This window comes from Bactrocera oleae, chromosome 2, assembly GCF_042242935.1.
Source record: "Bactrocera oleae isolate idBacOlea1 chromosome 2, idBacOlea1, whole genome shotgun sequence".
Classification (NCBI taxonomy): Eukaryota; Metazoa; Arthropoda; class Insecta; order Diptera; family Tephritidae; genus Bactrocera; species Bactrocera oleae.
Window position 1 is genome coordinate 41829511 of NC_091536.1, and position 27235 is coordinate 41856745.

Here is a 27235-nt window from a genome sequence, read left to right on the forward strand (position 1 = left end):
CATGTTCACTGTCAGTAGTAGTGGAAGAATTCGACAGTATCATGCTTCATTTCGCGATTTATATATATTTGGATTAAACCAGATGCTTTTCGATTAGGTGATCTCATACCGAAATGAATGACAATGCAATGATCCTCAATGGCAATCAATGCTTCATTGTACATTGCGTCACTGAATGATATCATTAGATTGTTGCACCTTGTACGTTGTCGATACAATATATTATATCATCAGTCATGTAATCTTTGTGAGTATCCAAAACATTTGTGATCGGGCCGGGAAACATGTCTCCGATACTATAGCAAATAGTAGACGAATTTGTGTTCCTGTGCAGTATAATGCTGCTTCAGCAAGCATACTGTCACATTGATTGTCATCTTCTAGCAAGCTTAGTCGAAGCATCTTTATACGTTGGATACTGTTGCCCATTTATTTTACGTATATCTTAAAAGTTTAATGGTGTAATGACATTAACAAACAACAGTGGCAGATAAAATCACTCAGTCTGCCCTGGATTGACTGTATATATACGACCCAAATTATTTGAATTGAATAAACCGAGGCATGCATCAACTGGTGTGCCTTGCTTGAGAGGCAACCATTTTGTGAAAAGTTGAGAAGTGACAACGGGAGACACATGGCGGGGATTGTTTGAGAGAACTATACTATATGAAAATTATATTCTATTGCTACTGAATGGAATAGAATAACATAAAAATCGCGATAAAAAATCACGGGTTGTTATATAGGTGTAAAAATTTGGAATTATATGTATTTTTCAATTCTGAATCGTGAAAAAATAAAAATAGGAGGAGTTTGTCAACAAATACGAAAATTTTATATATTAAATATAAAATCGAAAATTGGGTACAAAATATGGTAAAAGAAAATCACAGTTGAAAGTAATTCACTCTTTGTTTTGTATATATTTTTACCCTGAACAGGGTAAATTAAGTTTGCCACGATGTTTGTAGCATCCAAAAGGAAACGTCGGAGACCCTATAAATATACATAAATATAATACAGTCGGTTTAGCCTTAGCTTACCCTTCGCTCCGGTTTGGTCGGGATAGTGCCGGATTCCGAGTTAAGCGTTCCGGCCGTCCCTGACTTAGAAATTTAAAAAAAAACGAAAATTTTTTCAAAAAACGGCCCACTGTATGTTCTATTTCTATATTCTAGAGTGCTCTTTACTTTTTGTGTTTACCTTTTCAGCGATTTCCCAAATCGTCGAATAATAACTCGAGAAATTGCTGAAATTTGTCTTCTTTTATAAAAAGTTTTACACAATAAAACAAATCGTTTTTAAATTTTACTAGAAGAAGGAAATTACTTAGTGAGCGACCCTATTTGCTAGTCCCAATTGTCTGTGGGAATGTTTTGTGTCGATAGAACCGACAAAAAATTTGAAACAATGGACTGGACAAATAGAAATTGTTGTCATTTCTTGCGAACTGAACCGAATTGTTTTGTATCCGAGGTGGTATAAATTTTGCGTTTACTAATTTTAGATGGTTTATTTATTATTCATAACCACCATGAAAAATTTCTCTGTCACATATGGGCACCTTGAGATGTAGCAGCTCTACTATCCTAAGTGGAGTAGGTGTAATTGCTTTTATTAGCTTTAATTGATGGGAGATCATAGCTTTTGTAGTTTCATACTGGTCTGAACAGTTTTCGTTTATTTGCTGAATCGTCAGATTCTACTATGGCGTCATGAGTAGCTTGGAGTAGTGTCCAAAAATTGTCAAGATTATTATTTTTAAATTCTAATACCGAGTTTTCTTTAAATGATGAAGAGGAAAAAAAAGAGGATTAAAATGTCACTTTCTGAAATAAACTTAGCAACCAGTTTTGAGCGTGTAGCTCCTGCATGAGTAATTTGATTTTGGTTGGCATTCATCATTTTTATTATATAGGTATGTTAAATGAGTAAACATTTTTTCAGTGGAAACTGATTTAAATTTTACTTAAATATGATACAGTAGATCTGATGGTGTTTTGTTCTGGAATATGCTGTTCCTCGCGTTTGAGTATTTTCTGCATTCATCAAGGTAGTGGTTGATTGTCAGTGGACAATTGCATGCTTGGCAATATGGAGCAGTAGAGCCACTTAGGAGGTGTTGATGTGTGATTGCTGTGTATCGTAGGCGTAACCTAGTGAATGTTTTTATTTCCTCTGTAGAAGATCCAATTGGAATAACGGCTGCGATGCCGTTTTTATTAATAACTGTGTAAGCGTGGTTATACTTGTATGTTGACCAGATTTCCGCTGACTTTATTTTAATGCAGTTTTCGACAAATTTTCGAATGTTTGATCTAATATAGGTGGCGACAGTTTCGCTTGGGGAATGGCAAGTTTGTTTGCCTGCTACATCAGCATATTCATTGCCAGAAATTCCACAGTGGCCAGGGGTCCACACTGTTTTTATTTTGGAGCTTTGTTATATTAATTTCTCACGTATCCTTTGGTTCAAAGGTTCGTTGTTTTTATATTTTGTAGGCCTTCTACTGCCGATTTAGTATCCGAGCAAATAACATATTTGCCTTTGGATGTGGCTGCATATTCTGTAGCGGGGAGGGGGGGCAATCGGGATACTCTGACTAAAGTTGGTTTTAACGGAATTTCGAGGTCTTTAGATAACTGAGCGATTCTACATATTTTTGATGGCCGCCTTAGGATTCGTTTCCTGTTCAGAGCCCTTTTTATATCGTTGTTTAATATCGGGTTATTAGACACAAAAAGCTTTGGAATAAGTCGGACGGTACCATGGTGGTGCAGGGAGTCCAGAATCAGCTAAAAGATTTTTGATTTTTGTTGTTAAAAAGGCGCGAAGACTTTTCCGCACTGCTGCGTGGTAAATTGCCGCAATATTTGCGAAGGTACTTTTGCCCCGTACCCGTATAAGGGTAGACCATAGTCAATAACAGAAAGAACTAAACACTTAGATTAATTAAGGTGGTTTGATTACAATTACTATGTTTAGAAGTAAAATATTTTATAATGTTTAACCATATTTTTTAGTTTTCATTTTAAAAATTTACAATGTTCCTTAGAACTAAGAATTTACTCAAATATTATTCCTATTTTTTAATTTTTAAATTAGAAACATTTTCTATACTTTATTCATATAAGATAACTAAAATTTGAACAATTTTTGTTTTTAAATAAATGTAGACTTTTACACTTTTCATAAAATGTATGCGCTCCGGTGCTATGCCCATTCTGAGATGTCGTTAAAGATGTTAGAAAAAGTATCTTTAAAATGGTTCAGGTTATAATTTTTTGAAAATATTAAAACATCATCTGCATAAATAGCATGTTCTACTCTATAATTAGCTATAATTTTGCTCACTTCGTCGAAAGCTATAATGAAATACATTACCGATATAGGGGAACTTTGAGCAATACCATTTACTTTAGAATATTAGAATATTTATTAATAATTTTGACTATAAATGTTCGATTTGACAGAAAACTTCTTACAAAATTAAATATGATTTTCCCACGTTCAATTTTATTAGCTGGCGAAGAACAACATGTATACCTATTCGATCAAAAGCCCTTTCGAAGTCTAGTCCAAGTGTAGTAACATGGTTTCGAGTTCAGATGACAGTTGAAAGAACGTGTTCGAAATGTAAAAGGTTAAGGTTTTCTCTTTGCGCAAACCACATTAATCGTTTGGCGATAGTCTTCTCTAATACTTTACTGTAACATGAAAGTAAGGATATCGAACGATAGCTATGAATATCGGCGAGAGATTTACCGGGCTTTAAAATTGGAACGATGTCAGCATTTTTGCAGGATTGTGGAAATATCCCCTGCTCAAATATTTTATTATGTAGGTTTAGTAACCTATTAGCAGTGACATATAAACAATTTTTTTATAATTTGATAGCAAATTTTGTCAAAAGCAGGTGGTTTTCCTGTTAAGCTATACAAGGCTTCTTTAAATTCTATGGAGGTGATAGACTTTTCTCTGATGGAGCAGATGAGATAATATATGAGCTATATACTTTTCTGTTAATTGTGTTCTTTTCAGAGATGAATGCCTGTTTAAAATTATAATCTTTGAAGTATTCTGACCAAGTGGAGAAAAATACTTTGCTATTTCACTTATGTGACTTCGCTTGGCTGTTCATGTTAGTAATCTTATGTTATGCCAAATTTGCCTTGGAAACGAGGGAGGGTTAATGGCGTTGGTTGTTTGATGAAAACAATCTCTTTTAGGTTGTTTAGAGTGATAGTTTTTCTTTTTTGGAAATCATCAAATTGCTTTCGGGGTGGTGTGTTTTGAATTACGCTAAAGCCTGTTGCTATTTGCTCCTAAGTTGTGAAATGTTCTTATTCTACCAAGATAAGGTACAGCTGGTTTACGGGTAAACTTTTTTGAGGGGTGATTGCGAAGACATGACATCGTAGCAAGCTTGAAATTGAGGCCAATCCGCTTTGTCTGTGTTAAACTTTTGGGATTTTTTTTTTTATTTCAAATAGCTTCATTAGTGGTTATGATCGGGAAATAGTCACTTCCGCGGAGATGTTTTAGGATCTTCCGTGAACATTTTGGAGCTACGTTTGCTGAACAAAATTTTACGTCCACATTTGTGAAACTTTAGTGAGTTGATCATTGAGGACTACCAAATTTGACGTTCTTTTGATCTTCTATTATATTTCCTCTTTAATTGTCTGTGGTAGACCCGGTGCTCCATGAGTTCAAAACACCTAGTAAAATGATTGGTGTGGAAATATTTCTTAATATTGTATTGCTAAAATTTCGTTAGAGTTAAAAATTTGACTTGAAGGTATATACATAGATATCAACGTAATGTTAAAGCCTACATTAATTTCTATGGCAATTATGGAAATAGATGATTTATATATAATATTTGTTATAAATAGCTTTTTAATGAATACACTTATGCCTTGCTTATCGTATTTTGCGTATGATTGTGAAAGTATCTACGTAGGTGTGCGGTGGAGTGAGGTGCTGTTAAAGGGCAAATGAGTTTCTTGCAACGATACAATGCTAGGGTTATGGTATTTTATAAGTAGTTGTAACTTATGGAAATTTTTCCAATATTCATTAAGATTCCATTGCAAAATAGTGGTCATTTTGACTAATGAATAGGTCTTAAACTAAGCTGGAGGGTGCATGTATATTATATGCAAGATTTTAAAATTTTTGTATAATATTATAATAGAATGTAATTTTAAAATATATATATATTACAGTATATCATTATTTTATACTCTCGCAACCTGTTGCTACAGAGTATAATAGTCTTGTTCACCTAACGGTTGTTTGTATCACCTAAAACTAATCGAGTTAGATAGGGTTATGTATATATAAATGATCAGGATGAAGAGACGAGTTGAAATCCGGGTGACTGTCTGTCCGTCCGTCCGTCCGTCCGTCTGTCCGTCCGTGCAAGCTCTAACTTGAGTAAAAATTGAGATATCTTTATGAAACTTGGTAGACATCTTTCCTGGTAACGTGAGACGGTTGGTATTGCAGATGGGCGTAATCGGACCACTGCCACGCCCACAAAACGCCATTAATTAAAAACAAATAACTTGCCATAACTAAGCTCCGCAATAAGATACAAGACTGTTATTTGGTACACAGGATCACATTAGGGAGGGGCATCTGTAGTTAAAACTTTTTTTTAAAAAGTGGGCGTGGTCCCGTCTCTAATAGGTTTAATGTGCATATCTCCTAAACCGCTAATGCTATAATAACAAAATTCACTAGAAGCAAATGTTTTTAGCACTTCTATTGACGGTGTGAAAATAGTTGAAATCGGGTGACAACTCCGCCCACTTCCCATATAACGGTACTGTTAAAAACTACTAAAAGCGCGATAAATCAAGCACTAAACACGCCAGAGACATTAAATTTTATCTCTGAGATGGCATAAATTGGCGTTATAGGAACCGCGTTCAAAATTAGTCAGTGGGCGTGGCACAGCCCACTTTTAGGTGAAAACCCATATCTTGAGATCTGCTCAACCGATTTCAACCAAATTCGGTGCATAACGTTCTTTTCATGTTTCTATGTCATAGTGCAATATCGGACTACAACCACGCTTACTTCCCATGTAACACAATTTTCAATTCCATCTGATTCTTTCACTTTCCACTATGCAAATCAGGTAACAATGATTATATCGAGGTAAAACTTTGAGTGAATAATGCAATTAAAGTATGCCACCTTGCGGCCAAAAATTGTCTAAATCGAACCAAAACTGTTCAAACCCCTAAGTACTAAATATGTGGACCCCATTGCCTATAGTTGACCTTCTACCAAAAATATCAGTCAATCCACAAAGAAATCTCAAACGAGTATACCATTTGACTTTGCGAGAGTATAAAATGTTCGGTTACATCCGAACTTAGCCCTTCCTTACTTGTTTTTGAACTGTGTTTTATTTTCTAAAGATTGTTTTCATTATTATTCGTAGTGTCGCTTGAAATTTCTTCACCTGACATTGTTTGGACAAAATAGCTAATAATAGAATCATGATCAATGAGTGTGTTTATTGGAGTTGAATTATTACATTCAGAGTGTTTTTGTGTGTTTATAGGACAGGTTTGGAGTGATTAGGTTTTAATGTTTGAGAAGAGGTGGATTTATCATTAACTGATATACATCTCAATCCCAGAGAACTTAGAAGAACGAGAAGGTGCAAATTGAATTTCGATGCTCGATGGGACGGCTAGCAGAGCTGAAAAATTGAGATCAAGGAGTTCACCATTTTCTGTGGTATTTGCTGTTATTTAACAGAAATGAGAATTTATAACAACGTTCTCTGACAAAATACGTATCTACCAACATAAAGAGAAAAATTAAATACTTTGAACAAAAAATACAAATGCCACTTCACCAATGCATGATTATTTCTTGCCATATAAACGATTTTTATGATAAAAATTGATAAAATATTATTTTTTTTTTTGCACAAATGCTACATTGATAAAATGTGAAAGATTATGCAAAAAATGATATTTTACTATTTTCATAATTTTCTAATTTCAATTGTTACAGAATTAATAATTTATGTATGTACATACGTACATCAATATGTTATATTATTATATATATAATAATATATTATCACTTATCAATAAATACATGTGCGCGCACGGCTCTATACAAGTATGTAAGTACATATGTAGTACATATATATGCGTAGAAACATACAAACATTGTTATACAAAAAGAACAATTCTCTCAAATAGCATGAGCAGCGTCAGAAATCAATCAAGCGGCCAAATTGATAAATCCTAAATTTGTAGTAAACCACACAACAACAACATTTTCATTCATAAACTCTGTTACACATGCAAATAGCTAAGTCGTTTCATTCATAAAAGCAAACGCCTTACACAACTCCCCGAACATGCGCTAGCCCACAAGATTCTTTTCGCGACGATGGCAAAAGCTAGAAATCATAAATTGAACAACTTTTTTATGTTCCCTCTAGAAGGGAAAAGTGACCCTGCAAACCCACAAAACACAGAAAAAAGTGACAAAATTGGCAATAAAGCTTTTGTCGATTTAAAATATTTTACAATTAGAAAATAGGTATTTTTCCGTGACTTGCAAAAATCTGCGTCAATATGTATGTATGCTCATATATAAACATATATATTTACAATTATTTGTGGGCAAAGCTGTTAGAGCGGCAAGGGAAGCGGTGACAATCGACGAGCGTTCGTTTATTTTTCGTCACATCTCGGATTTTCTACCAAAGTTGTATAAAGTGTTTTAGTTCTTTGGACAACGGTTAATATGAAGACAAAAATTAAGCTTAGTGTCCATATTAACTCCCAAATCAACATAGTTAAAAACTTGCTTCAGAATATTACATAAGAAGATGCGTGCACAGATCTACGGGAAAAGCACATCGTCTTACATTTATTCAAATTCAATGGCAAATCATTTCTATCACACCATGCAACCATATTGTTTAAGTCTGACAGACACCTTTCCTTTACGAAATCCAAACGGAGAAATCGAAAAAGTTAGTCAGTGATGATAGCTTCAAAAAGTTCAGGTATAACTGATAGTTTTGCAATACCTCTATAATTTTCAATGTTGGATCTAAATCCACTTTTATGCAAAGGAATTATAAACGACTGTTTCCATATTGAAGGAAATATACCGTGTTTAAAAGAGGAATTAAATATCCTTGTCAAAGGCAAGTAAATATATTCGGCACTATTTTTTAGGAAGCATGAGGGTATAATGTCTGGACCGTAACTAAAAGGTTTTAACTTATTTAATTTAAGTAGGACGTCTTCTTCAGAAATAATTGGAGCGTTAATTTAAGTATTCGAAGACACCACGTGCTGATAAAAAAAAGTTTAGAAAGAATTATTACAGTAGTTTGACTTGAAAAATTCTGCAAACATATTGGATATAATAACATTGTCAGTTGAAATGATAGATTTGTATTGCATCGTGGACGAAAATTAGGAAATCCTGCGTTTGGAGTTGACGAAATCATAAAACGATTTTGGATTACTTACAACATTCTTTTTTACTTTATTTAAGTAAATATTATAACATTTTTTATTTAGGTCAAAATATTGTAGACGCGATACGGAATATTTAGAATAGTCGATAAGTGAACCGGTTTTTTTAAAATGTTTAAAGGCTCGAGTTTTTCTGTTTTTCAATTTATATAACTCTTTCGAAAACCACGGACTTATACTTTTACTTTTATTAACAATTACTATTGGAACATACTTTTCAAATAATTTCATAATAATGTTATTAAAATGAGAGACACTCAATTCAATCTCACCATTATAATTAGGCCATGTTATTGTAGAAAGTTCTGTATTTAATTTTTTTAAATTAGCTTTTGCAAAGTTGAAACGAGTACGGAAGCACGAAGTTTGATAATTATTATCGCGTACATTGCTCATGATTTCGACAGATATTTCCAAAGCAGGATGACACGAATCCTTAGGTAGAACAGGAGGATTACTCTGAATAACGGAACACTTTAAAGAGGTATCAACGTATACTAAATCTAAGCATTTACCATTTATTTGGAATCAAATTAATTTGGTTCAGACCCAACTCTGACATTTTTTCGAAAAACTCATGAAAACATGACCGATTGCAAAGCGGTACGATATAGTCACCGAAAGCTTTCCACGAAGCACACGGTAAATTGAAATCTCCTAATACGATTATTGGATCTGCATTATTTGCCATCGAAGTAGCACTATTTTTTAAAGCAGCATGCTGCATGTATACAGATAAGTCCGAATGGGGTTAAATAAATAAAACAACTATTAACATTGACTCTAATACATTTAAATTCAAATGAGTCGGTTCCTGGAAAAAGAACATCTTCAGATGGGATAAAGGAATGTACGGCAAATAGAACTCCACAGATTCGGTTCAGTCGATCTCATCTAAAAATTTGAAATTCGCTGTTTAAAATCTCACTATCAAAAATGTGAGGTTTTAACCATGTTTCTGTAAATCCAATTATATGTAAATAAAAATTGGCAGTGTTTAAATACAAGTCGGTTAATTCTGTATTAAGACCTCTAACATTTTGATAATAAATGCTTAGCGAATTTTTACCACTCAGTTTTTTATATCGGTGCTTTTGGTAATTTAGCATTGTTTTCCTCAGTTTGACTTCTACGTTTAGGCTTAAATTCGCGTACAAAAGCCAGAATGAACTATCTCAGATATTTTTGAATGTTTCAAGAGATACGTCTATTTTAAACGACGATATACTTCTATCATAATTGAAGTTAAATTTACGGATATTGATATCATCAATTTTTAAACGTGACGAAATGTAAGACTTAATGTCCTCCACCAAGGTATCTTTGGCAAGTCTAGAAATAAATATAGACTTTTTAGGTGGAATAACTACCAAATTTTTAATAGATGCTACCAAGTTATTAGCGGAGGGATTGTGAGACACTTATTACTATTAGATAGAGCTTTTGGGGAAATGAGCTCTTTGGAAGTTGACGGCTTATCACCTTGAGGGCAAAGAGAAAAGAGATTTATAAGGTCATTGGGCGGAGACGTTCTTTTCTGTACAGAAGAACTAAGTGTTACTTCATCGGAAGGAAGGAAGATTTGAACAATTTTTCGTAGTGCCTAAATTTTTCAGTGAGGGTTACAAGATCTCGTGTCTCCCTATAAAATTTAAATAGATCGATTTTAATAGATCTACAATTTAAACAGGACCAACGCAATCCCATACAGTCGGGAATAGAACTTAAGATTCTACCTGTCAGTCCCATCACAAAGCCAGCATGAAACATAGCGATCTGACTCGCCTTTAATGTTACAATTGGGGAAGTTACAAGACATAATAAACAACAAGAATGAAGATGAAGAAATGACTGTTTCCATATTGCAGGAAATATACCGTGTTTAAGAGAGGAATTAAATATCCTTGTCAAAGGCAGGTAAATATATTTGGCACTATTTTTTAGGAAGCATGAGGGTATCATGTCTGGGCCATAACTAAAAGATGGTTTTAACTTATTTAAATTAAATAGGACGTCTTCTTCAGAAATAATTGGAGCGTTAATTTAAGTATTCGAACACAGCACTTGCTGATAAGAAAAAGTTTTGGAAGAATTATTACAGTAGTTTAACTTGAAAAATTCTGCAAACATATTGGATATAATATCATTGTCACTTAAAATGATAGATTTGTATTACATTGCGGACGGAGATTTGGAAATCCTGCGTTTGGAGTTGACGAAATCATAAAACGATTTTGGATGACTTACAATATTTTTTTTTACTTTATTTAAGTAACTAATATAACATTTTTTGTTCAGGTCAAAATATTGTCGACGCAATAGAGAATATTTAGAATATTCGACAAGTGAACCGGTTTTTTAAAATGTTTAAAGGCTCGAGTTTTTCTGTTTTTCAATTTATATAACTCTTTCGAAAACCACGGACTTATACTTTTACTTTTATTAACAATTACTATTGGAACATACTTTTCAAATAATTTCATAATAATGTTATTAAAATGAGAGACACTCAATTCAATCTCACCATTATAATTAGGCCATGTTATTGTAGAAAGTTCTGTATTTAATTTTTTCATGATTTCGACAGATATTTCCAAAGCAGTATGATAGGAATCCTCTGGTAGAACAGGAGGATTACTCTGAATAACGGAACACTTTGCAAAGGTATCAACGTATACTAAATCTAAGCTTTTACCAAATTTATTCGGAATCAAATTAATTTGGTTCAGACCCAACTCGGATATTTTTTCGAAAAACTCATTAAAACATGACCGATTGCAAAGCGGTACGATATAGTCACCGAAAGCTTTCCACGAAGCACACGGTAAATTGAAATCTCCTAATACGATTATTGGATCTGCATTATTTGCCATCGAAGTAGCACTATTTTTTAAAGCAGCATGCTGCATGTATACAGATAAGTCCGAATGGGGTTAAATAAATAAAACAACTATTAACATTGACTCTAATACATTTAAATTCAAATGAGTCGGTTCCTGGAAAAAGAACATCTTCAGATGGGATAAAGGAATGTACGGCAAATAGAACTCCACAGATTCGGTTCAGTCGATCTCATCTAAAAATTTGAAATTCGCTGTTTAAAATCTCATTATCAAAAATGTGAGGTTTTAACCATGTTTCTGTAAATCCAATTATATGTAAATAAAAATTGGCAGTGTTTAAATACAAGTCGGTTAATTCTGTATTAAGACCTCTAACATTTTGATAATAAATGCTTAGCGAATTTTTACCACTCAGTTTTTTATATCGGTGCTTTTGGTAATTTAGCATTGTTTTCCTCAGTTTGACTTCTACGTTTAGGCTTAAATTCGCGTACAAAAGCCAGAATGAACTATCTCAGATATTTTTGAATGTTTCAAGAGATACGTCTATTTTAAACGACGATATACTTCTATCATAATTGAAGTTAAATTTACGGATATTGATATCATCAATTTTTAAACGTGACGAAATGTAAGACTTAATGTCCTCCACCAAGGTATCTTTGGCAAGTCTAGAAATAAATATAGACTTTTTAGGTGGAATAACTACCAAATTTTTAATAGATGCTACCAAGTTATTAGCGGAGGGATTGTGAGACACTTATTACTATTAGATAGAGCTTTTGGGGAAATGAGCTCTTTGGAAGTTGACGGCTTATCACCTTGAGGGCAAAGAGAAAAGAGATTTATAAGGTCATTGGGCGGAGACGTTCTTTTCTGTACAGAAGAACTAAGTGTTACTTCATCGGAAGGAGCAGGTTTGGAGGATTCATGAGAATCATTGAGGCACTTAAAAGATTTGAACAATTTTTCGTAGTGCCTAAATTTTTCAGTGAGGGTTACAAGATCTCGTGTCTCCCTATAAAATTTAAATAGATCGATTTTAATAGATCTACAATTTAAACAGGACCAACGCAATCCCATACAGTCGGGAATAGAACTTAAGATTCTACCTGTCAGTCCCATCACAAAGCCAGCATGAAACATAGCGATCTGACTCGCCTTTAATGTTACAATTGGGGAAGTTACAAGACATAATAAACAACAAGAATGAAGATGAAGAAATGACTGTTTCCATATTGCAGGAAATATACCGTGTTTAAGAGAGGAATTAAATATCCTTGTCAAAGGCAGGTAAATATATTTGGCACTATTTTTTAGGAAGCATGAGGGTATCATGTCTGGGCCATAACTAAAAGATGGTTTTAACTTATTTAAATTAAATAGGACGTCTTCTTCAGAAATAATTGGAGCGTTAATTTAAGTATTCGAACACAGCACTTGCTGATAAGAAAAAGTTTTGGAAGAATTATTACAGTAGTTTAACTTGAAAAATTCTGCAAACATATTGGATATAATATCATTGTCACTTAAAATGATAGATTTGTATTACATTGCGGACGGAGATTTGGAAATCCTGCGTTTGGAGTTGACGAAATCATAAAACGATTTTGGATGACTTACAATATTTTTTTTTACTTTATTTAAGTAACTAATATAACATTTTTTGTTCAGGTCAAAATATTGTCGACGCAATAGAGAATATTTAGAATATTCGACAAGTGAACCGGTTTTTTAAAATGTTTAAAGGCTCGAGTTTTTCTGTTTTTCAATTTATATAACTCTTTCGAAAACCACGGACTTATACTTTTACTTTTATTAACAATTACTATTGGAACATACTTTTCAAATAATTTCATAATAATGTTATTAAAATGAGAGACACTCAATTCAATCTCACCATTATAATTAGGCCATGTTATTGTAGAAAGTTCTGTATTTAATTTTTTCATGATTTCGACAGATATTTCCAAAGCAGTATGATAGGAATCCTCTGGTAGAACAGGAGGATTACTCTGAATAACGGAACACTTTGCAAAGGTATCAACGTATACTAAATCTAAGCTTTTACCAAATTTATTCGGAATCAAATTAATTTGGTTCAGACCCAACTCGGATATTTTTTCGAAAAACTCATTAAAACATGACCGATTGCAAATCGGCACGATATAGTCATCGAAAGGTTTCCACGAAGCACACGGTAAATTGAAATCACCTAATACAATTATTGAATCTGCATTATTTGCCATCGAGGTAGCACTATTTATTAAAGAAGCATGCTGCATGTATACATATAAGTACGAATGGGGTGGTATTAAAGATAGGGTTAAATAAATAAAGCAACTATTAACGTATACTCTAATACATTTAAATTCAAATGAGTCGGTCCCTGGAACAAGAATATTTTCAGATGGGATAGAAGAATGCACGGCAAATAGAACACCTCCACCGATTCTGTTCAGTCGATCACATCTAAAAATTTGAAATTCGCTGTTTAAAATCTCATTATCAAAAATGTGAGGTTTTAACCAAGTTTCTGTAAATCCAATAATATGGAAATTAAAATTGGAACTGTTCAAATTCAAGTCGGTTAATTTTGTATTAAGACCTCTAACATTTTGATAATAAATGCTTAGCGAATTTCTACCAATCAGTTTTTTATATCGGTGGTTGCTTTTGGTAATTTCACAATGTTTTCCTCAGTTTGACTTCTAAGTTTAGGTTTAAATTCGCGTACAAAAGCCCCAGGTGGCCAGAATGAACTATCTAAGATCTTTTTGAATGTTTCAAGAGATACGTCTATTTTAAACGATGATATACTTCTATCATAATTGAAGTTAAATTTACGGATATTGATATCATCGATTTTTAAACGTGACGAAATGTAAGATTTAATGTCCTTCACCAAGGTATCTTTGGCAAGTCTCGAAATAAATATAGACTTTTTAGGTGGAATAACTATCAAATTATTAACTGATGCTACTATGTTATTAGGGGGAGCCTCTGGAATTGTGAGACACTTATTACTATTAGATAGAGCTTTCGGGGAATTGAGCTCTTTGGAAGTTGACGGCTTATCACCTTGAGGGCAAGGAGAAGAGAGATTTATTAGGTCATTGGGAGGAGACGTTCTTTTCTGTACAGAAGAACTAAGTGTTACTTCATCGGAAGGACGTTTACGCTTAGGAGCAGGTTTAGAGGATTCGTGAGAATCATTCAGGCACTTAAAAGATTTGAACAATTTTTCATAGTGCTTAAATTTTTCAGTGAGGGTTACAAGATCACGACCGATCTCGTTAAAGCCATTGCGTGTCTCCCTATAAACTTTAAATAGATCGATTTCAATAAGATTCTACCAGTCAGTCCAGCGCATTTAATATGGGCAAGCCATCACAAAGCCAGCATAAAACGTAGCGATCTGACTCGCCTTTAATGTTACAATTGGGGAAGTTACAAGTCATAATAAATAACAAGAATAAAGATCAAATGAAAGAGTAAGTAAAACAAAATTTAATGGATGTAGAATAAATTAGTGTGTTAGTAAAATATTAATAATAATAAATTCAATTAAGAACAAATGCAAAAATTATAGCAATTTTTTTATTTTTTTTTTTTTATCAAAGTCCAAAACCAAGGCAGTTTGAAAAAGCAATATAGCGAGCAGTTTTAGATGCACTTGAACAAATAAAAAGCTACATGCAACACAGCTGTGAATAAAGAAGTAAATGAGATAAATAAAGAAAGAAAATAGAATAAAATAAAACAAAATGAAACAAAAATCTGACTCGGCACCAAAAATTCGAAAATTTAAACTTTTTAATTATGCACAAAACTTAAGAACATTTAATACTTAGCTGCAAACTCAGAGTTAAATCACAAATTATTTAATTAAATCTAAAAAATCAATTAAAGTTTAAGAATTTTGCAAAATTACACACACAGCAAAATTAAATCACAGCAAAATAATTACAGCTTTACAGCTTGAAGTGTTGCCACCTTATTGGCATACATATGTTGTTTGTAGACAAATTTACAAATATTTTTCTTTCATATTCAAATGCCGACGGGAAAACACAATTCTGTACTTTATGACTCCATAATGGTGTCAAGTACATGAATTATTTTAAGAAATATATCAAAATACTTTATTAGTAATAATTTAAAAGTATTTTGATATAGGTATTTCTCATAATAAAGTAAAAATGAATTAACATAAAATAATAAATAATAGTTCAATAAAAGGGAATACTTTTCAAATGGCATATCAATATTCCCAGTTTGGCATACATATTATATTCTCTTCAATATTCGCCAGTTGGTTTTGTTAAGAGACATACGCTCTCTACAGATTCACCACTGTTATAAAAGCGAGAAATGTTATTTGTTTCTTCTGTGTGTGAGGTGAACTCCTTGATGAAGTTTTACAAAAATTCGCTGTCGAAAGAAAGAGTTAAGTTTCTGTGAATCTTAATTGCTTCTCACATTGTACATTTTTTTGTTACTTAGATTTTGAGTAGTTCTTTTGTCGAAAGAAATTTGTGGCACTTATTGGTGATCGGCAAAGCAGTTAGCGCAGAAAATACGTGTACTTTTACCAGAAAATTTTAAAAAATAGAGAAGGCGCAAATGTTAGCTGTGCTAACATGTAAACTATTAAAGTCGGGGGTGCGTGCGTGCTGAACAAAGCATACACTGGAGCGGGGCTTAGCCATTGCATTTCGGACATGGATAACATAATCAGAAACTCCACTCTTTACTTTTTGAGAGAGCTCATGATCTCGTGGTTTTTTTTGTTGGCAGCACTGAAAGTTCAATGTTATGTAAACTTTGACTTCCTAATTTCGATGTTCCCGAAAATGTATGCGCAGATGTTCTTTGGCATGCGTGTTAGGGAAAATTAGAATAATAAAAGGAAATAATAGATTTTGAAGAACGTTTATATAATGAGGCAAAAATTAAATTTAAAGTAAAAAAGGTTTATAAAAATTAAAAACAGAAACAAAACAACATGATAGGATTTGAACCCAGGCAATATATTTGATGTAAATTTGCAATAAGGAGCTGTGCTATACAAGCAGCACCACAAACAATAACTGAACAGATTGCTCAAATGTATGAACATTATCATTTTTACTTTTTTCAAAAAAGCAATTTGTATGTGGATATTATCGAAATTGCCTTTTTTTCGACCATTTGCATATGTAAATATATTTGCATATATGTACACATATGTATGTATCTCCCTCAATATGCTATTTGTAAAAAATTAAGCATTGGTGCTAGCGACAAAAAAAATCGCAGACGCACCATCATCGACCAATAATATTAAAGCAAACTCGCGTCATATTTTCTAAGTATTTCATATTACAACTACAACAAATTCATTCATAAGGAACGCGCGTATGCTACAAAACGAAGTGCGATCGTTTATAACTCTGCACTGCGCTCTTTTTCCTGTGCGCCTGGTCAACCTGGTCAATTTGGTTTTTATATGGAATTCCTACAGCAAATGCGCGAAAAGGAAGTTTAAATAAAAATGAATGAAATTGAATTTGAATGTCTTCTGTAAAATTGAAGAATCAGCAAAATTTCAATTTTACAATTTGTATCACTGAAAATTCTACCACCCCCTCGCATTTGTATGTGGCCCACAAGCTGTTTCCTCACAACATTTGCTCAAAATCAGAAATTGAAAAATTTGTCTGATGATGATTGAAGTAGAATTGGCAACTGACCTATTAGCGATTTGAAATATTATTTTAATTTATTTCACATAATTCACTATACCAATTTATGACCAATGACATTAAATTATAAAATTTATATAAAATTGCCATTCATATGAAATCTTTAACTACTTCTATATATTCCCAGCAGACTCAATATAATATTTTTATATGTTTACTTAATATCATTATTTCTTAGTTTTTCGATTTAGCCCATTTTATCTTAATTAAATGGCATGAAAATGCAGCAAAATCGGAGTCGTAGTATTTCAAAAGAGCATAAGTCAATTATCAATAGCAAAGCACTGCAAAAACGACAAACATTGTCGCAAAATTGTCGATTCGAACAAATTTTGTCAACTCGGCGACGATGCGCAAAATTCGGCGTCAATATGTATGCGAGCTGGTATGTATGTATGTTTGTCGGCAAAGTTGTCATTTGGTTTTTTTCAACGCCCGTCTCCGCGCGAACTCGCCGTTACTTTCATGGCGTGCCATTATGGTCAGAGGCGTTTGAACGGAGGATTTTTATCATATTATTATATTGCTTAATTTGTATAGAAAAATACTGATATTTTAGGGCTTAGTTACGCAATATCATAATATTTACGTAAAAATATAAATACTCATAAATTTATACTTATTTGAACGTTTGTAAAGTAAATTTGAGTAATAAAAATATATCTAAAATGATTATGTGGCAGTGCGCCCCAGACCCTTCTTGCCTGCGATCGTTCAACTTGCTTCGTTCTAGCTGTTCTCGTAAAAAGCAAAAAGTGTAGACAAAAGTAATGGCTTGTGCGGGGCAAGAATGTATGTGTGATTGTCACATTTGTGTAAATACTCATAAATAAGTGAATATTTAATAAACCCAAACATATGAATATATTTTCCTGAAATATTTTAATTATTTTAGTGAGTAAAATATGCTATTTAAGTAACTGAATTCAGATCAGCTAAAATGTCAAATAATAAAATAAAATCAAAATAAAATTTAAATGTCATGAGTTTCAGGCTCCGACCTTAACTGCTTCACGGTTATGACCTGAGCCACCGCAGATGTGAAACTGCGGTCGTTTAGCCATTGTTTAATTGTAATCCTTTGCCTATTAGATATTATTCATAAAACGCACAAAAATGTGTTGCATAATTTATCTTTTAATTACTTTTTTTGTTGTTAATTCTGCGGCTTTAACCAATAATCCAGTATATAATTTGAAGGATTATTTTAAATTACAAAAATTATGATTTTTGGTAATATGCAAATGTAAATCAGCATACGCATAATTCATTTAAGAACATTCTTTGTGTCTATTGTGCCTTTTCCCCGTTCCGATCATTGCTTGGTGGATTTCAAAAAAGTCGAAGTTGTATTTTTCGATGTTCCCTCTTGTGAAAAGCTCAAATTAGTACTTTTTAACATATGCGCCTTCTCTATTTATTAACAATCTCTGCTTTTACATTTCGCCATGCGATGTCAATTTTTTCGGGAATGTGGTATAAATCGGAAGTCAGCAGTACTACTTCAGTCGGATACAGGGTATCATATTAATTTTTTTTGAAATTCGTAAGGAACTACTCCTTAGAGAGCTTAATTCGCAAATGATTTCCTCGACTGACGCATTATTCAGGAATGGTGCATATATCGTCTATTTGTTGTGGTTAAGATTTTCGTGGTATTTGACCTTGAAGGGACAAATACCCGGAAGATTTTTTAGTGCAAGAAATCTTTCAGCTATAATTCTATTTCTTGCGAGTAAGAAAATGTTTTCGTCACGTAGTTCTGAAACATCCTTATCAGCAGATGGTAAAACAATAAATTTAGGATCGCTTTTATTAACGGTTGGGAGTTCGGGAAATATAAGGTCAGTGTTAATAATTTTTTTTTTTTGTTTAAAGTTTATTTTTTTTTAAACGGGCACTGTCGGAAAGGAAAGCAAATCGATTTGCGCCCACAAGGAATGGAACCTGGGGCCATTTTGGCTAAACACTTCACAATAAACTTTTTAATTAAGATTTTCTTTAAAAATTTGCGGAAAGAAATTAACGAAAGGTACACGGTAGAGAAAGAGAAATGTTCACTATGAGTGATAGTCAGTGACTGAAGAGTATTTTTTATTTTTGATTAGATTAGTCAAAACGTTTATTAAAATATTTTATGTCCTTATGTTGAGGTACTTACATAGGTGCACCTTAAAGAACGGACTTTTTCTTTGTTTTTTTTTTACGAGGAGGAAGGATCGAAAGCCGGAACCCCACGTCAGTGTGAAACTTTAATCCAACTAAACCTACTACCGTCATGTACCTTTCCCCCCGGTACCACCGTCAAGTATTCCGTCGGTAGAATGGTTGAGTTGAGTGCTCATACGTTTGTCTCAATGCATTCAGTTAGAAGTTGCATTTACTTGGCCCCACCTCTGTTGGTCTTGAACCCGCCCCGTGCAATGTTTGTCGCCAAAGCTTTCCCTTATGATTTTTTACTTTTGTTTCAATGCGTTTATTTGGTCCGCGATCTAGTGGTCCGTTAAGTTTTGGAGTTCTCTTCTCCACTGCTGCTCTCGGGCTCTGTGGGTTTTCATGATTTTGGCGGCTATTTCGCACACCGCATTCCACTTAGCTTTTGATTCAACCATTTGGCCTACTACTACTTGTCTTCAACGTCGTCGCAGAGTTTAAGAAAGCATTCTCGTTTGCTTTCCTTAATGGACTGCTTTAATAGCTTCCTCTTGTTCTTGAAAAGTCTTTGGAGGGGTATATGCTCAGGGGTGCCACGTGACCTTTGATATGAACATCTTGCCTGCTGGCATGCTTTTCACAGTTTGTCAATTGTACTAAACTACTGGAGAGTGATGATTGCGTCGTGTATGTTTGGACATTGATGCGTCATATGCTTTTTTAAGATGGGTCATAATTATGGAGGCGGAACTATTAACCGAAAGCGGGTTCTCGCGTAGAGCAGTGGGCTTAAAGGTCTCTTCAAAAAGGTCAGGGTCGAACGTTTTAGTTCTCCAGGAACATCTCACTAGGGTCGGTTCACTCTGCCGTATGTGTGCGACATTTATTTCAAATATAATGGCATAGTGATCGCTAAAAGTATAATGATCACTTATTTTCCATTGAGATCTACGGACAAGATTTGATTTGACGAAAATCAGATCTATCACCGACTGCCGCCCATCGTTGTTGAATTTGGGTTGGTTGGTGTTTAAGAGTACAAGGTCAAGGGAAGAAAAGGCTTCTAGTAAGGTTTTATCCCTACTATTAGTTCTTTTGCATCCCCATTCAATAGCCGAGACATTAAAGTCGCCGACTATTACTAGATTAGTTTTACTTCTGGCATCAGTCACTAGACGGTCGATTATGTTCTTAAATTCTTCGTCATTGATACTGGGAGACAAATAGCAACTATAGATAATAACATCACTAATTGTTGTTCGAACAAAGCCATTTGAAGGGTAAGGGTTTTCCAGCTGTGGAAAGTTAGGGTGGCATTTCCATATAGCCGCTTTATTCCTCGAATCGCACGTCCAGTTGGCACCTTCAACGATTTTATAGGGTTTACTGAGTAAGACCACATCGATCTGCTTCTCAAGCACTGACTGTTTTAACAGGTCATGTGCTGCTTGACAGTGGTTTAGGTTAAGTTGTAAACACCTCATATTAATTCCTGAGTTTGAGCCGCTTTCTTGTATACCGGGCATCTGACGCTCCCAGTAAAGTGATCAGTTACACTAGAGCCTGCCTTCAAGCAAAGCAAGCATTTTGGCTTATTGGTACAGTCCGTAGCCTGGTGTTCACCCTCACCACATCTTCTACATAGTTTAGACCTGTCCTCGTTTTCGCAGCTTTTCGCTGTGTGGCCATAATCGAGGCATCTGTAGCACCGTTGTGGCTGCCTGTAGTCTCTGATACGGCATATTACGCACCCTACTTTTAATTTCTGGGATTGAAGCAGTTTCCTGGCATTCTCAACTGGGAGTTTAATAAGCGCTGTTTGGGTGTCTCTGTAGAACTTTCTTAGGCTCTTAATAGCTGAGATCGTCAGATCGTTGTTACCCAACTCTGTCTGTAGAGCATAAAGTACTTCTTCCTTGGTTGTAATTTCATCCAAGTCTTTACACTATATTAGTGTCTTCTGGGTCAGAACTTTAATATTTGCTTGGTCGACAAGGCATTTCTTCATTTCCTGTGAGTCGGCTGACATTGCTGAACCAGAGAGCTTAGAAGAACGAGAAGGTGCAAATGAAAAATGAAAAATTGAGATCAAAGAGTTCACTATTTTCTGTAGTATTTGCTGTTATTTAACAGAAATGAGAATTTATAACAACGTTCTCTGCCAAAATACGTATCTACCAACATAAAGAGAAAAATTAAATACTTTAAACAAAAAATACAAATGCCATTTCACATATGCATGATTATTTTTTGTCATATAAACGATTTTTATGATAAAAATTGATAAAATATGATTTTTTTTGCACAAATGAGGCATGAAAATGCGAAAGATTATGCAAAATAAATACAATATATGTTACTTTTTTAATAATTTTCTAATTTCAATTGTTACAGAATAAATAATTTATGTATGTACATATGTACATCAATATATTATATAATATAATATAATATAATAATATATTATCACTTATCAATAAATACATGTGCGCGCACTGCTCTATATGTAAGTATGTATGTACAAATATGCGTATGACATTGCAAAATAAGTAATGCATACGCAAATCTACATATATGTATACATATACTAGCTGACCCGGCAAACGTTGATCTGCCATATACGTTATTTTTTAAAAGTATTTGTGTGTTGGGGATGTAAATAAAATTGAAAAAGGAATGAAGAGTTGTAGACGATTAAAGTTTACTTTATTTATGTTAATAAGTTTACTTTATTTATGTTAATAAATTATTCTTAATTAAAAATAAACAAAGATTAATTTCCCAACGAAATCGAGTAAACAATATTTTTGCTCCGTCCGTACTTAGCTAATAAAAACAAACTGGAGGGTTTGCCCACTCGAGAACATGTCACAAAGATTTGTCACAAACAGACAACGTTTGGACTTGTGAATTATTGATCATCATTACGAATCTATATCTAAAGTTAAGTGCGAATATTTTGTGAATTAATGAATGTGCAAAAATTCGTCCGTAATTTTATGCATCCAGTATTTTAACACATAGCAATTCCTCCATTGACAATATCTAACAGTTGTTATAAGAAGTTTCGGCAGATGAATCTTGAAGCATATGAACGCGCATGTTTACTGTCATATGTAATTTTTCAATATTACGCCATAGTCGCCATGATTTTAAGCTAGCGTTGATTTCATTTGCATACGTTGAACGTGGAATAACGGGAAGCGTCTGTCTGAAATCACCTGAAAGAAGTAAACAGTTCCACCAAATGGTTTGTCGTTGTTTTTTATATCTTTCAAAATTCTATCCAATGCCTCAAACGAAAGTTTGTGTGCCCTAGTGCATTCATCACAAATGATAATTTTACACTCTGGCCATGGACGATTGTTTTTTTTTTTTTTCACACTGCATATTTGTTATTTTAAATGTCTAATAGTAGCTTAAATGCTGAATGAGCTTCTCCACCTACATCTTGCTGATGACAATGCAATGATTCTCTATAACAATCAATGCTTCATTGTACATTGCGTCACTGAATAATATCATTGGATTGATGCACCTTGTACGTTGTCGATATAATCGGCCATATTCCCGTTGTCGTTTTCGTTTTAAAACAATTGACCAAAAAACACTTTGGAATTTAACGTGTCACCTTTTTGCGGCCATTTGCGCCTAAACAGGGTGAGCTAAGATGCCGCCAACTATTGGATTCATGTAGTCGCACAGGTGCACGTTAATTAGAGACATCAATCTAAGATATAGGTTGAACAGGCGAGTGAACTCGCTTTGTCATTCATTTCACGATATGGGGCTGGCATTCCTTACCTGATTAATAAATTACCGCACATGAGGTAATACATATCTTCTATCAAGAGTAAAGCACGATTATGTATCTCCTCATTCATCTCAATATCGTGATTTCTGGAACTGACACGAATGTGATGTAAAATATCTTCTGACATATTATCCTTGTATTTGTGCCACAGGTTACATGGGTTTGATGGAAAACATGTCGAAATTATGATAGCGAATAATGTGCGTATCTGACTTGGAGATGCAGAGATAATGGCTTCAGCGATTGTCGTAGCCCAATGACTATCGTTTTCTAATAAAAACCAGACAGTATTAACTGGGTTATAAATACTTTTTTCTATAGGAGAGTAGAGTTCAGAATTAGCAAATATACTACATAGGTACCAATAGATAAAGTAAGTTATTCTTTAACTACATTCTATATAAGTACAAAAATAAATACCTTAAAAGTCGGATTAAATCCTCGTTCTTCGCGAATATCTGCCCCAAATGACGTCATCTGGAAACAACCACTGTATTTTTGAGTATTTGCAAGAAAGTGGCGTGATTTTTGTGTTTCGCCACAAAGCAATGAATACAATGGCTCAGGTGGCGGAGTCAAGAATGGCAATTTCACTTTACCATTAAGGCAGCATAATCCAGGCGTTTCTCCGGAAAACTTTAATGCACCACAATACTCGCAAACTACGTCCATTTGCCCAATGCAAACGCTAGGATGCAAGCTGTAATCATTGCTGCAATCGTATTGAAACGCTGCTCGATTCAAATCAGCACTTGATAAATATCTTGTTCTGCGTCGCAAATTATCTATTTGTTGACCTTTGTTGTTCGCTCGACGATTCTGCATTGCCAACCGAGCTGTTTCACGGGCTGCTTCACTTTGCTCTCGTGATTGAGAAGCACGAAGTCGAGCCACACTATCGCGGCGCTGTTCACGTGCAATTTCTTGTTCTTCTTCAGTCCTTTCGGCTTTGTCGGGAAAGATTCGATCGTCTTGGTCGCGGCATTATTAATTAAACTTCACTTCACTCAAACTCAAACTCAAATTTTCAACCATACCGAGTTTTATAGTTCACTTCACTGTTTATACGAATGGGCAATGGCACTATCATTATAATTGTTAATTATTTATTTAATAGAAATAGTTTTATTATTGATTTCTTACAAATATCAAATTGTCATCCATACGTCATTACATAGCTGTCATTTGCGTTTTGTTATTCCAAGTTTGATTCTTTTTTGTTATACCACGTTTTATAGTGACTGAAGTTTCATGTCAAGTCACACGGGAATTTTCAGCTAAATCGGTTCAGCCGTTCTGGAGTTATAAGTGAAGTAACTAACACGACTTTCTTTTATATATATTATATATATAGACTAGTAGCTGACCCGGCGAACTTTGTTCCGCCTTAATAATGGAAATAAATAAGCAGTTTTTTTTTTTAATTGAAAAGTATACAAATAAATTAAATACCTACATTAATCATTGATAATTATTTCTGTATTTTAGTACATAGGTTGCTCTTCATTTAAGTACCTTGTGATACACGACATTTTTTGTTTTATTATCAGGCGCAAAAACGAACAACGCAGATGGTCTTCCGACCCGTGAACATGCCACGTATAATTGACCATGGGAAAAACATGAATGTTCTAGATTTAAACCACAAACTTTTAAGGATTGGCCTTGTGATTTGTTGATGGTCATGGCAAATGCAAGACGTATCGAAAATTGAAGTCTTTTAAATTCAAACGGCATATCGGTTGGAGTCATCGGTATCCTCGGAATGAGAACTTCCTCACCTTTGAATTTTCCTATCATTATCGTAGCGTAAATTACATTGTTCATCAATTTTCTAACCACCAAACGCGTACCATTGCACAGTTTTGGTTGGTTTATGTTTCGAAGCATGATTACTACGGAGCCAACCTTTAGGCGTAAATTGTGCGGTGGTAAGCCAGGCACGTCCAAAGAGTTTAAAAATTCAATTGGATAGTTGGTGGCTTCATCTTCATTTGTGACGCAGTCAATATTATGATGATATTAATCCGCTCGATTCATCGACAGGTACTTGACCATTACCGATAGTCAGCAATTGCTCCGAGAAATCTTCAGCAGATGTATCATTAAGCAATGTAACCCTCATGTTTGCTGTCAGTTGCAGTTTCTTCACATAGCGCCATAGATTTGACGATTTGAGGCAAGCGTTTATTTCGTCGGCAGCCGTAGATCTTGAAATTACTGGCAGTATTTTGCGGAAATCACCAGACAGTAAAATCATTGCTCCTCCAAAACATCTCGAGCCATTGCGTAAATCTTTTAATGTTCGGTTAAGTGCTTCTAATGCACGTTTATGCACCATTGTGCATTCGTCCCAGATGATGATTTTCGATACCGCTAAAACTTTGGCCACTGCTGAGTGTTTTGCAATATTACACGTTGGTTCTTCAATAGTTTGAAGATTTAACGGTACTTTAAATGCAGAATGAGCCGTACGGCATCCTTCTAACAATGTGGCTGCTATTCCAGAAGAAGCAACTGCAACCGCTATGTTAGATCTCGCCCGAACAGTTGCTAAAACTAATGACATGAGGAATGTCTTGCCAGTTCCACCAGGGACATCTAGGAAATATAAACCACCATTTTCATCATCGATTGCCTTCATTAAAGTATCATAAACTTCCTTTTGTTGGTAATTCAACAGGGGTACATTCGTTTGAACTACTAAATCTAATTCCTGGTAATCATATTCACGTTCCCGTTTCAATTCTCAATTAAAACGTACATCTGGATACCCAGGAACCGCATCGCCTTGCTTCCGTCTTTGAAAATTCTTCGATGAAAAAATCCAAGTATAATAACGTGGAATCTCCGAGTAAAGCAAAGTTCGTGCAAACTGATCGCTTTGGCAGATCGCAAAAAAACTTGTCAATGTAGTTGCTGGAGGTGTTTCAGCGCGTTGCGTAGCATTCGATGCCGTGAAATATACTCGTTGACCATTCTCCAGATGCACCGCCAAATGCGTAACAGTAGGATGACGTTCGTGAATGGGAAATGCGAATATACGCCAAATCGCTTCATTACAGTTCACATAACGACCAACTTGATAGAGTGAAATTTCATCGTTGGTATTCGAGGATTGCAATCCAAAAACCGCCATATCACTGCCTTTCGTGACATATTTGTAAATATATTTTATGGACTTAACTGAATTGCAGTATTCAACGTTGCAATGTGTCTTGAACGATTTAGAAATAAGTGGCGAATATGGAACAATCAAACTGTTGTCGACAACGAAATACATTGTTTTCACTTTCGTTGTGACAGTTCGACCGTTGTCATTTGGTGATCGACGCCGATACAGCGGATAACCATCATTGCCAGTGACAGTCTCCGCCGTTAATTTCCGTGGATATTGTTTAGAGCACTTTCCATCGACCATGCAAGGTGATTGAGGATTGATGGCACCACACGGTCCATGAATCATATTAGTAGTAACAACATCATGTAGGTCTGGATCGACTTCATAATCAGGAATCTCGGCACATATGATATCATCTATTTGGTCAGGCTGAATTCTTTCCACTAACCAAATAAGAATGTGTGCGTGCGGCAGGCCTCGCTTCTGCCATTCGATAGAATTCATCCAGCATCGAGTATCTCCAAAGACGCGTTGTTTAACAATAAAGTTCATCAGGGACCGAATTTTTTGCCTGAATATACGTGCTGTGATGTCGTGTCTATCACTTGTTGTTTGTCCGGGAAGCAGCAATTGTATAATTTCTATCCATTTAAAGAGATCGGGCCGACCGTAATGACGAACATATGTCATTGCATCTTGTGCATATTCATGCATATGACGTGGACTACCAATGTATGTCGCCGGCAGAATAGTTAATCGACCAATATTAGCTGCATTTCCTTCAGTACTAACTGCATCACGTAAATGGATGTACTCCTCAGAACGCAATTTGGCTTGGTTCAACCTAATGAATGTTAAACGTTCCGTTTCTATTTTTACATACATGTCAACGCAATACTGCTGAAACAATCGACGAAACCGCAGCAAATAGTTGTCAGCATTTTGACGAATCATCAAACGATATGCGTAATAATTCATTGAGATAACTTTCTTTGTAGTTTCTTCACCTGAAAAT

The 27235-nt window shown here is 34.5% G+C and overlaps 2 protein-coding genes across 4 annotated transcripts in view; one reads left to right on the forward strand and one right to left on the reverse strand.

Moving 5' to 3' along the window:
* The window catches only part of TTLL5 (Tubulin tyrosine ligase-like 5), a 208257-nt gene that overhangs the window by 127811 nt on the left and 53211 nt on the right, over window positions 1-27235 (forward strand). The window lies entirely within an intron of this gene.
* Window positions 25111-26772, reverse strand: LOC118683075 (uncharacterized). The gene is made up of 2 exons (XM_070107479.1): window positions 26004-26772; window positions 25111-25847 (listed from the first exon to the last, which is right to left on the reverse strand). Exons 1-2 carry the CDS (start codon window positions 26770-26772, stop codon window positions 25111-25113), a joined length of 1506 nt encoding a protein of 501 aa, XP_069963580.1.

What these genes read in the sequence shown, in the direction of transcription:
- LOC118683075 (XM_070107479.1), bottom strand. Translation starts at nt 26,772, where the DNA reads ATGAACTTTATTGTTAAACAACGCGTCTTTGGAGATACTCGATGCTGG. An exon ending in TCCAGCAACTACATTGACAA is followed by an intron (nt 25,848 to 26,003) that starts GTTTTTTTGCGA and finishes GTTTTAATTGAG; the next exon opens with AATTGAAACGGGAACGTGAA.